The sequence below is a fragment of the Callionymus lyra genome, chromosome 9 (assembly GCF_982586985.1).
Source record: "Callionymus lyra chromosome 9, fCalLyr1.hap1.1, whole genome shotgun sequence".
Taxonomy (NCBI): domain Eukaryota; kingdom Metazoa; phylum Chordata; class Actinopteri; order Syngnathiformes; family Callionymidae; genus Callionymus; species Callionymus lyra.
The window spans coordinates 19,231,844-19,247,284 of record NC_141826.1 but is presented as its reverse complement, the minus strand read 5'-3'; the positions used below and the strand labels follow the sequence as shown (position 1 = coordinate 19,247,284).

Here is a 15,441-nt window from a genome sequence, read left to right as displayed (position 1 = left end):
TTAAAGTTGATGTTTGGACGTTTTTTTGGTTTCAAAACAAATGAAATCGGTTACTTCAAGAGTCATGTGGTCTGTAAATTCTGCAAAACCAGAGTCAAGTACTCGACAATACTACAAATATATCCTGGTTCCTAAAGTATCGCAATATATTGTATCATTGTTCTTGTATCGTGATATGTATCGACAGATTCTTGCTAATTCACACCCCCTTTATATCTATTTCTCTATCCTATAAACCACATTCTATAAGAGTCAGTCCTCATTCATTCCTGCACATTAAAATAAATATCACTGCAGTCGTTAATTAGGATCATTCTTCAAACTTAAAGACTGTCCACAAATGGCTCAAATCTTGTTTACGTCTGTGGTTTTGTTCATTACATCACAAAATGGTGCCGGTGTTCGACACACTGACAACCAACAAATGCAACAATTGTCTGTACAACTAATTCAAGGTAGTTTATTGAAAGAAAATGATGAAAACTTTTTTTAAACGTATGTCACAAGAAAGTCATTTTTCCACTGATTTAAACAGGGAAAACCCATTAGGGTTGATTGACACCTTTAGATTGATCATCTGGATTCTATGTCACGTTATTTAAGAAACATCTGTATCCTTAACAAGATGATGTCACTAAATCTGGTGCCTGTTAACATTTATCAACGGCTCAGCAGCTACAGGCCTGAGACGTGGTCGACCATCCAGTTGTTTTTTTTTTATTTCCGTGTCACTGCCGCGTCACCGTCAACAGCGCCGTGTTTCCTCCTGCTGTCAGTGAACGCCACGTGGACCAGCTGATCACAAACACCCTTAATTTACCATTAAACGCGCGTCGCCGCCGCCACACTTGAGCGCCGAACGCTCGGGGCCACTAAATCCTGTTAGAAATGTCAATTGAAAAGGTCTGCAGATATTAAAAATGTAGTTTTTAATTAAAGCTTTATTAATAGATTTCTCAAACTTTTTTTTTCCTTCTTCTTTTTTTTTTTTTTTTTAATTACCCGACCGGATGCCTGAGGCCGTCGGATTACAACTTTTATCACACTGCGCTCAGGCCCGCCGCTCGCCGTTCAGCCATTTTGGATTAAAAAGTCAGACTTCATAAACGCTATTCATTAATTCTTGCCGATGTTCATGAATGTAAGATTCAGTTGCAACGTTACCACGGCGACTATTTATTTTTAGATTTTCAACCGACACTTGGAAGATTACCTTAATCTGTCCAAAAAAACAGATTCACGTAAGAGTCGTTGCTTTGTCGTAGCAACGGCAAATATCAACGAAAAATTATCGGATTTTCAGAGAAATTATCGTAGATAATAGTTGTGTATATTGTCAAGAATCACGCGATATGTATCACGATAAAGTGGCACTGATATATTGGCACAATATATAGTGATACTGTAGTAACAAGTATATACTTGTAGTATTGTCGAGTACTTGACTCTGGTGTTGCAGAATTTACAGACCACATGACTCTTGACAAAGTTGTAACTGCTTTCATTCGTTTTAAAACGAAAATATGTCCAAACATCAGCTTTAAAAGCGGCTGGAGTCGACTGTATCCTCTCGTCCTCAGTCATCACCGAAATCTTGCAGGATCTCCTTGTTCCTTCAGGTCTGAAAGTTGGAATGACTGCCAGACAGAAAATGAACACTATTTTATATTTTATGTTTATTGTAATAGTTTAAAAATTGAATTATTTTATTATATACACACTCAATTCAATTGTACTTTTAAAGCATTAAAAAAAAGATGTTTAAACACCCCTACAATAAAAGAACATACAGTACCATTGAACATTGTTCCGGTGTTGCGACAAAGATATTGCAGTATTTGGGTGATTCAAGTTATTTTCGTACACCACTAGTACATACATGATACAGGTATGTGCAGTTCAAATACCACTGTTTAGCATATATGAAGTAGGTGCCAACATTTCCTTTGCTAACGCCCAGAATAACTCTAAAGAAAAGTTTGCTTTGAGGTAAAATGTCTGCAACAGGTCAACCACATCAAAAGTTCAACAAGAGTTTACGAATATTTACCACCTTTGATGGACACACGAGTCGTCCAGCATCTGACCCGGTCCAGCTATTGAAAATAATCTGTTGTCTTGTGAGGAAGAAGAAGAAGAAGACTGAGTTTCTGTTCTGTCGGTTCCAAGCCTTGTTACTGGTCACGTTTGAAGCTACACCTTCCTCCGCGATCTCTTGTTCCTCTGCTCCACACGCTGCTCACCTTCACCTGGATGCAGCTGGTCGTCATAGTGACGCTCTGCAGCAGCGACGAGGATGAAGACGCCGGCGTCAGGATTGTTTAACTGAAGCTGGTTAACTAGTTCAAGACTATCAATGTTTCTTGTGTGTAGCCATTAGTATGACATTCAGACTGACCTCACAAGAGTCCAAGTGAGACTTTTTCTGGTATCCTGGTTTGTGTGTTATGTAGTGTGTACTTAAGTGTGTATTGTAATGTGGAAATATCAATGTGTGTTTAGACTTGAAGTGTTTTCTTCGTGTATGTGTTTGTGTTTTTGTATGACCAAGTCTTTGTATGTACATGTCTGTGTGAAGCTGGCCAGTTGTGTGTGTGTGTGTATATGTGGTGGGCAAGTTGTGTTTGTGTGTGTATATGTGGTGGGCAAGTTGTGTTTGTGTGTGTGTATATGTGGCACACCATTTGTGTTTATGTGTGTGTATATGTGGTGGACCTGTTGTGTTTGGGTGTGTATATGTGGCCAGTTGTGTTTGTGTGTGTGTATATGTGGCACACCATTTGTGTTTGTGTGTGTGTATATGTGGTGGACCTGTTGTGTGTGTGTGTGTATATGTGGCCAGTTGTGTTTGTGTGTGTGTATATGTCATGGATCAGTTGTGTTTGTGTGTGTGTGTGTGTGTGTATATGTGGCCAGTTGTGTTTGTGTGTGTGTGTATATGTGGCCAGTTGTGTTTGTGTTTGTGTATATGTCATGGATCAGTTGTGTTTGTGTGTGTGTGTGTGTGTGTGTGTGTGTGTGTATATGAGGCCAGTTGTGTTTGTGTATGTGTATATGTCATGGATCAGTTGTGTTGGTGTGTGTGTGTGTGTGTGTATATGTGGCCAGTTGTGTTTGTGTGTGTGTATTTGTCATGGATCAGTTGTGTTTGTGTGTGTGTGTGTGTGTGTGTGTGTGTATATGTGGCCAGTTGTGTTTGTGTGTATATGTGGCGGACCAGTTGTGTTTGTGTGTGTGTGTATATGTGGCAGACCAGATGTGTGTATGTGTGTGTGGCTGGCCAGGTATATTTGAGTCTGTGTAAAGATTCAGGTTTGTCTGTGTGTGTGTGTGTGAAGACAGGGGTGTGTGTTGGCACGAGTGTAAAGGCATGTAGTGTTGTGTGTGTGTGTATGTTTTGGCTGACCCATGTGAAGATTTGTGTGTGTGTGTGTGTGTGTATGTGTGTATAAAGACAGTTGTGTGTATTGGCATGAGTGTAAAGGCATGTAAGGTTGTGTGTGAGCTCCGCTCAACTTGGCTCCAGTCCGAGTCTCTCTTGGACGTCAAAGCTGCGACAGGAAGTGACGTGACTCCGTTTCAAAAACACCTCATCGGGAACAAATCCGAGCTCAAGTTGCTCAGAATCTCAGACTTGAACTTTGAGAGCAGCAGCAGCAGCAGCAGCAGCAGCGAGGGAGCAGGAAACCACCTCCCCCCTCAGCAACACTTCTCTCCCCCACCTCCCTCCTCCTCCCTCCTCCCCCCTCCTCCCTCCTCCTCGTCTATAGCGCGAGCCTCGCAGCTCAGCTCTCAGAGAGCAGCTCAGCCTCGCAGCGGCTGCTTCCACCGGAGGGTCTTCAGCAGAGACCCCCGCACCTCCATGTGCGCCGCTGGACGTTGAGATCCTCGCCCTTCTGAACCACCATGTCCAACCCGACCCACGACCCCTTCTACTCCTCCCCGTTCGGACCCTTCTACCGGAGACACTCGCCCTACATGGTGCAGCCGGAGTACCGGATCTACGAGATGAACAAGCGGCTGCAGGCGCGCACGGAGGTGAGCACCCCCGGCCGGAGACCCCGGAGCTTCTTCCGCGGCGGGAGGTCCGAGTCGAGCGTAGGTCGTAGAAGGTCAAACGTCACCTGGTCAGGGAACTTGTTAGCGACTCACCTGGAAGAAGAAGAAGAAAAAAAAAAGTTTCTCTGATGAGAAGTTCCCGCTCCGTCACCTGGCGGAGGAACACCTGAGCAGCCCAATCACTCCCTCATTAGCATAGATCTGCATATATTAGAATGAAAGGCGCGTTTTTTTTTCCAGGTGAGGAGGGTCGCGACCTCTGGTCCCCCTGATCGATACCTGGTCACGTCACACCTCTTGTGATGGTGACGATCATGATGATCCACGATTTGGCTTCCGTGGTGTATCGATCAGTTTATCGATCACTGTGAGGCTGTCAAAGTCAAAAATATACAAAAACGCATTTTATTGATCACGTAGATTTACTGACCCGGATCGATCCATGTGATCGATTGTCTTGATGATTCCACGTGTGTCCAAGCTTATAATGATCATCGCTTTTAAGTGATTTTTGCTTATTCTGGGTTATTGGCAACATATTGGTAAAGTATAAATTCCCATCAGCCTCCTGTTGTTGTTGTATTGATCTTTCAGTTCGATATTGACCTCATGAAGGTCCCATCATTAAGATGATTGTTGATATACACCCCTGTGTTAATTCACATCTGATTATTGATTCACTTATTGATCTCCATGAACCAAGCATGTGCAGGACGTTGTGTAGTTGCTGCTGGACAATGTTGTGTTGACAATTTTAAAAACACATGATGCAGGTGTCGATCATCATGAAGATATGGTTATTGATCGTCATTTATTTACAACATTTCAGTCACTTTGAATGATCATTTCAAATTGAAAACGTTGTGGATACTTATTTATCGACTTGTTTAATATCAATTGTGGGAACACATCAATTGATCCTATTGTGCTGCTGTGAAATTAAATTGTGTTTCTGTATAAAGTTTTATTGGAAATAGATAAGTGATCGATCAATTATTTTATGGAACTGATCAATCCATGATTCATTGATCATAAACTTTAAACCTAATAATTACATTATAATTTAAAAACGTGATTGTGTTTTATTTATATACATATATTTATATTGAAATACTGCACTTGTTCTGAAGATCAGGATGTTTTATTCGTCACATAATTACATTTTAATGTCGAGGTACGAGAGTGTAGTAGATCAATACTTCGGTCCAGAACTGATCACCTGCTCGTCCACAGCTTCATATGTCACAGAAAACCGGAAATTATATCCATTTATTTTTCAATAGACACATGGTACTGAGTAGTTCCTATGATTTGTATTCAACCATTTTTTTTATTATTGATCACAACAGAAGAGCAACTTGTTTATTTACAAATCATCGTATTGATCCGGTTGTAGTTGTGACTCAAGTCATAAACATGGTTATTGATCAGGCTTGGTTGAGTCATGTTTGGTATGTTGAGCGTATTTAGAGTAGTGTCATGTGTTGTGAAACAATCGGTAACATGTGAGTCGATCACACACACGTGTGTTACAGTTTGTACGTCGTTTGTGTTGCTTTAATCCTCCCGTGTGTCCTGCTGTGCAGTTTATGTACTTTTATTTGTTCATCAGTGTAGTACAGCGATAAACAGTTATGCAATTATTTACACGCGTGGTGCCGAAGCGCCGCTCACACTGAGCCGCCTGATCCCGGTGAGAGTTCCACTCAGCCAACATCTGTCTGAATCATCTGCTCACAAAGCTGCCGAGAGAAACTTTGTCAAACCTCGACAGGCGGGGAAACACTCTTCATTTGTGATCTCGGCCTGATTGATGATTTATGTCTTGTTATTAGTCAGACAGTGATCTCACTGGCGTCTCTGAAGTGGCTTTTCTTGATCGGGGGTTAGATATTAAAACCTACAAACACGTGTCTGGAGAGAAACACTGTTGATTTATTTAATCAACACATGTTTACTTCTGAAGTGTGACAACATCTCAGCGTGGACGCTCACGGAGAGGACTGGCTCGGTAAACATCTTGTTGTTGTTTGTAACATGATGCTGAGAATATTGACAGTTGATGGTTTTATTCAGACAGATGATGATTGAAAGACACTTCAATCAAAGAAGCTGAATATTGAGAATCTGAGAAGCAACACAGCCAAGACTCATTTACAGCTGCATTACATTCATTTATTTAGACTTTATTAAGCTCACAGAATTCAAAATTAGCAGCACATTTTAAAGAAAAATATCAAAATACACATATCAATGTCTGATTAAACAAAATACTTAAACAGAATATAGTGCAAATGTACTAAACAAGATATAAAATGTATAAATATGCTACAAAAAAGTTTGTTCTGGTGTCGTATCGAAAATATATTTAAATAAATAATTACATTTGTTTTTAGCATTTGAAGTTATTCATAATAGCAATGAGCTAAACCAGACAGCAGGTGGCAGTAGCGAACCAGAACTCCCACTAGGCGAGCTAGAACTGGAGCTCAGAGAGAGAGACGGATCTTCAAATGATTTGTGGAACCAGATGGTGACTTAAAACGCCACCAAAAATCTTTTTGGATCATCATCAAAATGAAACTGAAGTCCTTTCATACACTATTTAATTGTTTTGCTAACAGGGATACAATTAGATTAAACATATCATTAACTTGAGAGATTATTCTTTTAAATGAGTTATCTGTGTTTTTCACACTCCAGGTGAACACTGAGGCCACAAGAACAAAACCCATGATGATCATAAGTGAGTTTCTCCTGCGTAGTTGACTTTGTTCTGGACGTGTTCATCTTGTTAGAAAGATGTCCCTATGAAGCCTCTCGTCGTGATCAACTGTGACTCACTTCATAAACTTGATCGTCCGAAAAATATATTTTACCGCAGGATAAATATTACTATATTGTGTTTGTCGAGTAGACGTGGCTCAGGCTCATGGGGGCGCTATAGTGAGAGGTTGAAGTAGAAATGGGTGGGAAAAATTCAATCTTACTTCAGCTTTGTTGTGACGGAATTAATGACGACCATATGGCCTGCTCGTTGCAGTTTCACCACCAGCCAGCAGGGGCATCACTCGACGATCACAGAGTGAATGCAGATCTTTGGTTTTTCATTGAGTTTGTGTCGACATATATATTTGTGAGCTGCTCTGTACACGTGTGTTATTTTTCTTTATGGAGTCGTAACTTTTCAACATGAGCTAACATCAAAAATAGAACTTAAAATTAAAATGAAATAAAAACGAGATGTAAGGACAAACGTATACAGACACGTATAAGTGAATAATATCAAGTGCAAAAATAATAAAGGTAAATAAAGATGTGTAGTTGACGGGAAATTAAGGGTATTAAAATAATTTCAAAATATATATTTGTATATATATAGGTTTATCTGTGAGAGAACTCATTCATAAACGCCCATTAAACGTCCAGTTGATGTTGTAATAGCTCGTAAATCGACTTAATCTTCAGTTTTATCTCGAAAAAACACCGAACGTTGCAGAGTTACTGCTGCGACTTTCCCGAGCAGGAACTTCGAGCAGAACACGGCAGCGATGCTGAGAAGCAGCGACTCACTCTGATGAATAATTCATGAGAAACCAACCTCAGTAGACCTCTACATCCCGACACACACACACACACACTCACGCAGGCGTACACGCCATTACAGACCAACACACCCCGCTGCAAAACATGGACCCACACACACAAGCTCAGACACTTTGATACACATATGTTTGCCTAAACACACACACACACAGGGTCGCACACATACAGAGGTGTCATTTATGAACACTCGCGGTCACTCCGAGACACGTGTTCTTACGCAAACACACACTCACATGAACACAAACACAATCCAGTGATACAGACACACACTGGTTGTCTGTTCCTTCATTAAACGTTTTAATTGCACAATCATGTGATTCGTCTCAGTCTCAGTTTAACGAGGAGTCGACGTCTCGTGTCGTTCAGGTGCCAAAACGCCTTTCGTTTTAATGGGAATAATTGTCTCCTCCGGACCAGCGCCGCTGTCTTGACGGGCCGACGCCGAGCTCGGCTGTTTATTCGCAGAAGAAGAAGAAGAAGTTGGAGGGGAGAGCGCGCGGAACGGGGTTTGAGTCCGTTGAATATTTCATGAAGGTTCCGCAGCTGCTGCTGCTGTAGATCTATTTTCTGTTTGATGGTTCAACTCTGGATCCTATCGCGCTGCTCCAGCGCCTTTCGCTTAGCTCGACCTGCCACATGTAACCCCGCTCGCGTGACCTCTGACCCCCTGCTAGTTAAAGAGCAGACTTCAGTGCTGATCCGGACCAAAGCGTCAGCCTGTGGGGGGGGGGGCAATAAAATGATGACACTTTCATGAGCGACTGATGAATGAAATCTTTTTTACAAAAATTATACTAATGATAATGAAAAAATGGGAAAAACATATTTTAAATATTATTTTTTAGAGACGTAAGTTCAATCACTTTAAAACCCGTTATCTTTTCTTTTTTTAAACAATTATGAAGACATAAAAATAACAAAACAAATCAAAAAAAATGCAACAATAATAACAATATCACTAATAATTATTTATTCAGTTTTTTATATTGACAGTCCTAAATTTAAATACTTTAAATAATGAACATATCTTTTTTTTTTAACATAATTATTTAGAACATACATTAAAACATAAATGTCACTTAGAAGAAGAAGGAAAAAAATGAGTGAAAAATAAATAAACACATTAATAATAATAATATCAATAATAAGTACTTTACTTTATTTCAATATTTAGAAAAAAGCTTCATTACAACATATAAATCATTATTTAAATCAATATTTATTGATTCCTTCTTTTCAGATATTATATATATATATATATATATATATATATATATATATATATATATATATATATATATATATATATATATATATATATTCAAGAAACTAAAGACATAACATTATCTTGTCTTCTTTACACAACTATATAGACATCATAAGCTATTAGGAAGTAATGAATAAATTAACCAAATATATTTTTTTTAAACAAACAAAGAAACAAAAAAAATATAAAAATAGCCATAAACACATCCTTCCCACCCTGTATCACAGAGTCACCCAAATGTAATTGCTTTATTTTTTCAGTGCATGTATGGAAGAGTTTTAAAAGACACCATCGAGAGTTTTATTTAATCAATTGACATAATAAAATAGATAAAATTCTGGAAGTTATTATCTAAATGTTAATGTATAAAAAATTATAACAAATAAACATGAATATATAGAATGAAATATATATATTTATTACGAAAATAATTGATAGGACCCGATAAGTTCAGGCTTGATGTCCCTTATTGGCCCCAAATGACCTCATTTTTTTCCACCTCTGATCTAAGACCTCCTCTGGTCACTTGTGGTCTTCAGTTGAACTGGAGTTTGATTCCTTCACCGTCAAAATGCCTCTTTAAATGCGAGGTCTGGGGTCCCTGGAAAGAACCACCACGTCCCGCCGTCCCTGACAGATTAAACATTGTTTGGTTTAAGTGTAAACATTTTTAATCCAGAAGCTTCTGTCGAGGCGTTTGTGGCTCCAGTCGTTTAATCCAGTCAGGATGATTTCCAGCTTGTCGTGTGGGAATTACAGCCGCACTAAAGACGGCGAACGCTGCGGCGCTCCGGGATTGTTTCGCCGCCGTGGCGTCTTGTTTCACCGGCGACGGGTTTTAATCCACCTTTGTCTTTCTATGAGGGTGTTTGAGCTGAAACTTTCGAGTTAACAAACATGATTCATCTCTACTTCCTGTTGTTACACTGACCTTATGGATCACATGTGACGTGTGCGACGTCACACACACTCGCACACACTCGTATGTGTTGAAAAAACGACTGTTTTGTCGTCATCTTCACCATCTCGCCGCACACTCTCTAACCTCGCCGTGACCCTCAAACTAAAAAAAAAAAAAAGCCACTCGCTCACACAACGAAAAACACGGCGCTCCATTTCTCCAGGGGGCGCCGGCGCGTCACCGGCAGCTGTGATGATTTGTGGGAAGAATTTGACGCTTAAGTATATGCAAATGAGGCGAGTCATTAACATTCAGAGGAGGAGTCGATTGGACCAGAGCTGGAGTCCGCTCGTTAGCATAGCGCTGGTTAATATGCAGCAGCGGAGACACACACACACACACACACACACACACACACACACACACACACACACACACACACACACACACACACACACACACACACACACACACACACACACACACACACACACACACACACACACTCTGCCACAGACAGGTGAAACAAAGACTTGTGAGTCTGTCAGTGTGTGTGTGTGTGTGTGTGTGTGATGGTGAAGTAAGAAATGAAGAATATATTCCAGCAAACATTGATTTCCTCGGACGCTTCAAAGTTGTTTTCGTGAAGATAAGACACGTTCTTGTTGTTTGTACCGCGCAGTCGTGCAAAGAACCTCTAGAACCAGCCGGGGTCACGCACTCCGGGCTGTCAATCATCCGCGGTGATTGACAGCCGAGATCATTCGCTCTCGTTTGTCTCGTTAGTCAAATGGACCCGCGGAATCCGTCGGGTCGCATCATCGCCGATCCCTGTCTCGGAGCAGTGGATCGGTTCTCGTAGGAGCGTCGCTGATGTGGAGGTCAAGTGGACCGGGACCAGAACCCAAGAACTGCTCAGAACAAATTCACATATAGAAACACAATATGTATTGGAAAGAATCTGGAGATACGATACAGGCGCAACGTTACCATATATAGTGATACTGTAGTAACAAGTATATATGTGTAGTATTGTCGAGTACTTGACTCTGTTGTTGCAGAATTTACAGACCACATGACTCTTGACAAAGTCGTAACTGATTTCATTCGTTTGAAAACCAAAATATGTTCAAACATCAGCTTTAAAAGCTGCTGGAGTCGACTGTATCCTCTCGTCCTCAGTCATTGCAAAATTTACAGACCACATGACTCTTGACAAAGTCGTAACTGATTTCATTCGTTTTGAAACCAAAATATGTTCAAACATCAGCTTTAAAAGCTGCTGGAGTCGACTGTATCCTCTCGTCCTCAGTCATCGCCGGGATCTTGCTGAATTTATTGTTCATTTAGCTGCGGCGGAAGTAATAACTGCTGCCATCTAGTGGCTGTAAGTTTATTGCAACACAGAAATGCTGTGAATATTTCCTTAAAAGGTTTAATCATTTAATTGTATTCAACCTTATTGAAATATAAACCTTAAAATGACTATGATAAAGAATAAAATATGATATCCCGATATTAGTGTATCGATATCTTCCTACACTCCTACAACAAATACTTTCTAGAATGTTTGTATGGGATCCTGACTCTCTTCTTCCTGGATCAGGATTCAGACCCGGCTCCTGCTCAGAACCGACCTCCCGACCCGGTGTTGACCGTGACACCGGTCAGATTTGGAACCACCAGGAAAGCCTGAGTTGTCTTTTGTATCTATCCTCGTCCACTTCCAGAGGGAAGTCCAGACAATGGAGGCATCTTTTTCCTGGACCCGGACCAGGTTCCACGGTTCCTTCCCGGCTCCTCTGATAACAAACCGTCCCTTTGACGAGCGCGTCCGGACTGAAAACAAAAGCTCGGAGCAGAACCTTATGTAACTGAAATCATTATTTATAACTCAGTCTTGACTGATGTTACCACGACAACGTGACCGACCTTTGAGGTCATAGGAAGAGCATCAACATCGCTATGACGACTTCATTCAAACATTTTTTTTCAAGACAAATAAATTGAGCAAATCCTTGTTTTATTCTAAAAACATTATGTAGAGCAAAAATGTTTCTTCAGCCTGACCCAGAACTCGACCCCTCGCTCCGATGACTTTTACCTCAGATCCTCGTCCGCTGTCACTCAGATCCTCAGGATTTCCTGTAAATCCTCGGAGACCCTCCAGCGCCGCTGGTGTGCGCCCCGGCGATGGACACACTGATAAATCCCCAGCAGATCTCCTGCAATCACTTTGAATCAATACAGCCTTATCAGCCCAGCGCCGTCACGATCGCAGGCCCCGCGCCGCTTCACCTCAGGTCCCCTTGGAGCCGGCCTGATTTGTAGCGCTTGACAACAAACATAGTCACGTCTCACGCTTCGTCAGGAGGTCCGCCGGCGGGAACGGAAGTGTGTCAACTGAAGAGAGGCGAGAGAAGCCCTCGTGGATTTACATTCCTGACTCTTCAGGAGTCATTCCTGGATCCAAGGATGAGGGATCAAGACCCGAACACGGGGGTCGGTGAAGAGAGTCCAGGACAGATCCTCACACGGATGACAGTCAGATGTGAACTCAGTTTACGTAATGATCGTACATGAATACTTGTATGGAGGTCGATTTATTTATTTATTATTCAGATAGATAAATACTTTATTGATCATCTGAAGGAGAAATTACGTTGTTTTTTCTCAATCACAAAAACGTCCCAAAAAATTACTTTTTATTTAAAAAGGTGGTTTATTAATTAAAAAGTATTGCTTCAAAATTAAAAATGTATAAAGAAAAAATATATATATATATATATATATATATATATAGAAATTGTATTAAAACGACTAAAAATAAGTTGCATCAATAAAATAATGCAGTACTAAAAATAAACGGCGTCAATTTCAATAAAATTCAATCAATTAAAAGTAACTTTTTAATGATTTTATTTAAAATAAGGATGATATGTCTTTAAGTTCTTGAATGTACTAATAATATAATATCTGAAAAAAGGGAATCAATAAATAAATAATTTTGATTTTTATGTTCTAACAAAGCTTTCTTTCTAAATAATTAGATAAAGTACTTATTATTGATATTATTATTATTAATACGTTTATTTATTTTAACTCGTTTTTTTCCCTTCTTCTTCTAAGTGACACTTATGTTTTAATGTAGCATTATGTTCTAAATAATTATGTTAAAAAAAACAAGATACGGTCATTATTTCAGTAGTTGAATAATTATTAGTGATATTGTTATTATTGTTGCATTTATTTTGACTTGTTTTGTCATTTTTGTGTCTTCATAATTGTTTAAAAAACAAGAAACGTGGCTTCAGACCAAGAAATATTACTTCTATGAAAAAAAACAAAAACATGCTTGACTTTAATTAAAATAAAGTTACATTTTTTGTTGTTTTTTTAAGGATTTTTTAGGGGGTTTTTTCGACAAAAATCAACCTCAATATACTCGTCATCAGTTTGGAGTGATTGTAATTACTGGTCATAATTCCTTTGTGTGTCTGTGTGTCGAATATTTCCAGCGACTGAATGTTGAAGTGTTTGAGGTTCAGGGCGAATACTACACTACTACTACACGAGGGAACTTCATCAATCCTCGGCGCTCAGAGCTCCGCTGTCGCCTTGAACGCCGACTGCTGTTCGGCTCTTATCTGCAGCTGCAGCCGCTCATATCTGAGTCTCATCAGGACGACAGAGTTTATGTAAAACTGCTCCACAAAAACCTTCTGTAGCTTCTCTCGCTGACCACGTCTGCGTTTGTTGTCCCGGCAGGAGAGCGACAGCCTCTGGTGGGACGCCTTCGCCACTGAGTTCTTTGAGGAGGACGCGTCGCTCACACTGTCCTTCTGCCTGGAGGACGGACCAAAGAGATACAGTAGGTGTCGCCGCGGCAACCGCTGATGTCACGTGACCAGCTCCTGCTAACTATGACTACCACCACCAAGAAGTTGTACTTCCCGCTAGACAGTAATAGACAGCTGTTTCAGGTTAAAGTACTACTGCTTTATAAGCACGAAAGTATCTAAGATACTGAAACAAATACTTCTATGGTACTAAAACTCTAAAAGTTCAAGACTAATGCTACTGCTGTTACTACTACTTAAAAACTACAATAACCAGTTTTAATGACACAGTGTTTAATGAAAGTTAATCAACAATACTTCACTGTTTAATGGCTACTACTGTTGCTTTTAGTGAAAAGTACTTCCTTCTAACGCTAACGTTACAGTAGAAAATCAAATACTACAAAGACCAAGGAGCTGCTTCTTTAAACCCAAAACTTGATGGTAAACTATGATGAAATACAACTCATGCAACTTCTACTACTATCAAATACTTTTCAAATACTTCTGACTTATGAAAATAAATAGGCTCAAAGACAAACTACAAACACTTAAAATTGATTATTACAATACTGACTTAATATATATATACTGCTATATATATTAGTACACAAGACTAACAATTAGAGTACTCCTAAACTATTTCTACTATCATTGTATGATTTTATGTTAAAGAAGACTAATATTACCACTACAATTGTAACAACAACAACTAGTACTACTTGTACAACTACTACTACTACTACTCAAGCTACTACTTCTTCGACTATTTGTATGTCTACTAATACTATGTCAACGATTACTACTAATAGTACTGTAGAATCCAAATATACTGGGTCATTGACACACAAGTACTACTAGGAATCAGTGATAATTATTTACGTTTACTACTACTTCTGTAAAAGTACAAACTTCAGCAACAAAACAGACTTCTAGATCTGAACATGTTCCTCCTTCATCTAACCTGCTAAACGAGTGCGTGCGTGTGTGTGTGTGTGTGTGTGCGCGCGTGTGTGTGTGTGTGTCTTGTGGCAGCAGTGAGTCAGTGTGTGAGTCAGTGCTGTGACTGTGGATCCACTGAGGGATCGCTGCTTCACGTACAAATGTAAAAATATCTAAATCCACTGAAGATGTTGACCCTGTTCCCGTGAGAACCAGCGGCTCAGAGAGATGAGTCACCGCTCTCAGGTGTGCTGCTGACACACACTCCTGCATACACACACATGTATAGACAAACACTAATGCATGGACATGCATACACATATGTATACACAAACATGTTCATACACAGTCACACACTCTTGCATACATATACATGTATATACACAAACATGTTCATACACAGTCACACACTATTGCATACATACACATGTATATACACAAACATGTTCATACACAGTCACACACTCTTGCATACATACACATGTATATACACAAACATGTTCATACACAGTCACACACTCTTGCATACATACACATGTATATACACAAACATGTTCATACACAGTCACACACTATTGCATACATACACATGTATATACACAAACATGTTCATACACAGTCACACACTCTTGCATACATACACATGTATATACACAAACATGTTCATACACAGTCACACAATCTTGCATACATACACATGTATATACACAAACATGTTTATACACAGTCACACACTCTTGCATACATACACATGTATATACACAAACATGTTCATACACAGTCACACACTCCTGCATACATACACATGTATATACACAAACATGTTC

The 15,441-nt window shown here is 39.7% G+C and overlaps 1 protein-coding gene across 4 annotated transcripts in view; it reads left to right on the top strand.

The window, feature by feature from the left end:
- The first annotated feature begins 3,808 nt into the window (after window positions 1–3,808).
- Window positions 3,809–15,441, top strand: part of ldb2a (LIM domain binding 2a) — a 62,478-nt gene continuing 50,845 nt past the window's right edge. For all 4 annotated transcript variants that reach the window (XM_087798739.1, XM_087798738.1, XM_087798736.1 and 1 more), the window contains exons 1-2: window positions 3,809–4,038; window positions 13,602–13,704. In XM_087798739.1, coding sequence (XP_087654865.1) covers window positions 3,907–4,038; window positions 13,602–13,704 — 235 coding nt within the window. In that variant the 5' untranslated portion in view covers window positions 3,809–3,906. The remainder of the gene's footprint in view (window positions 4,039–13,601; window positions 13,705–15,441) is intronic.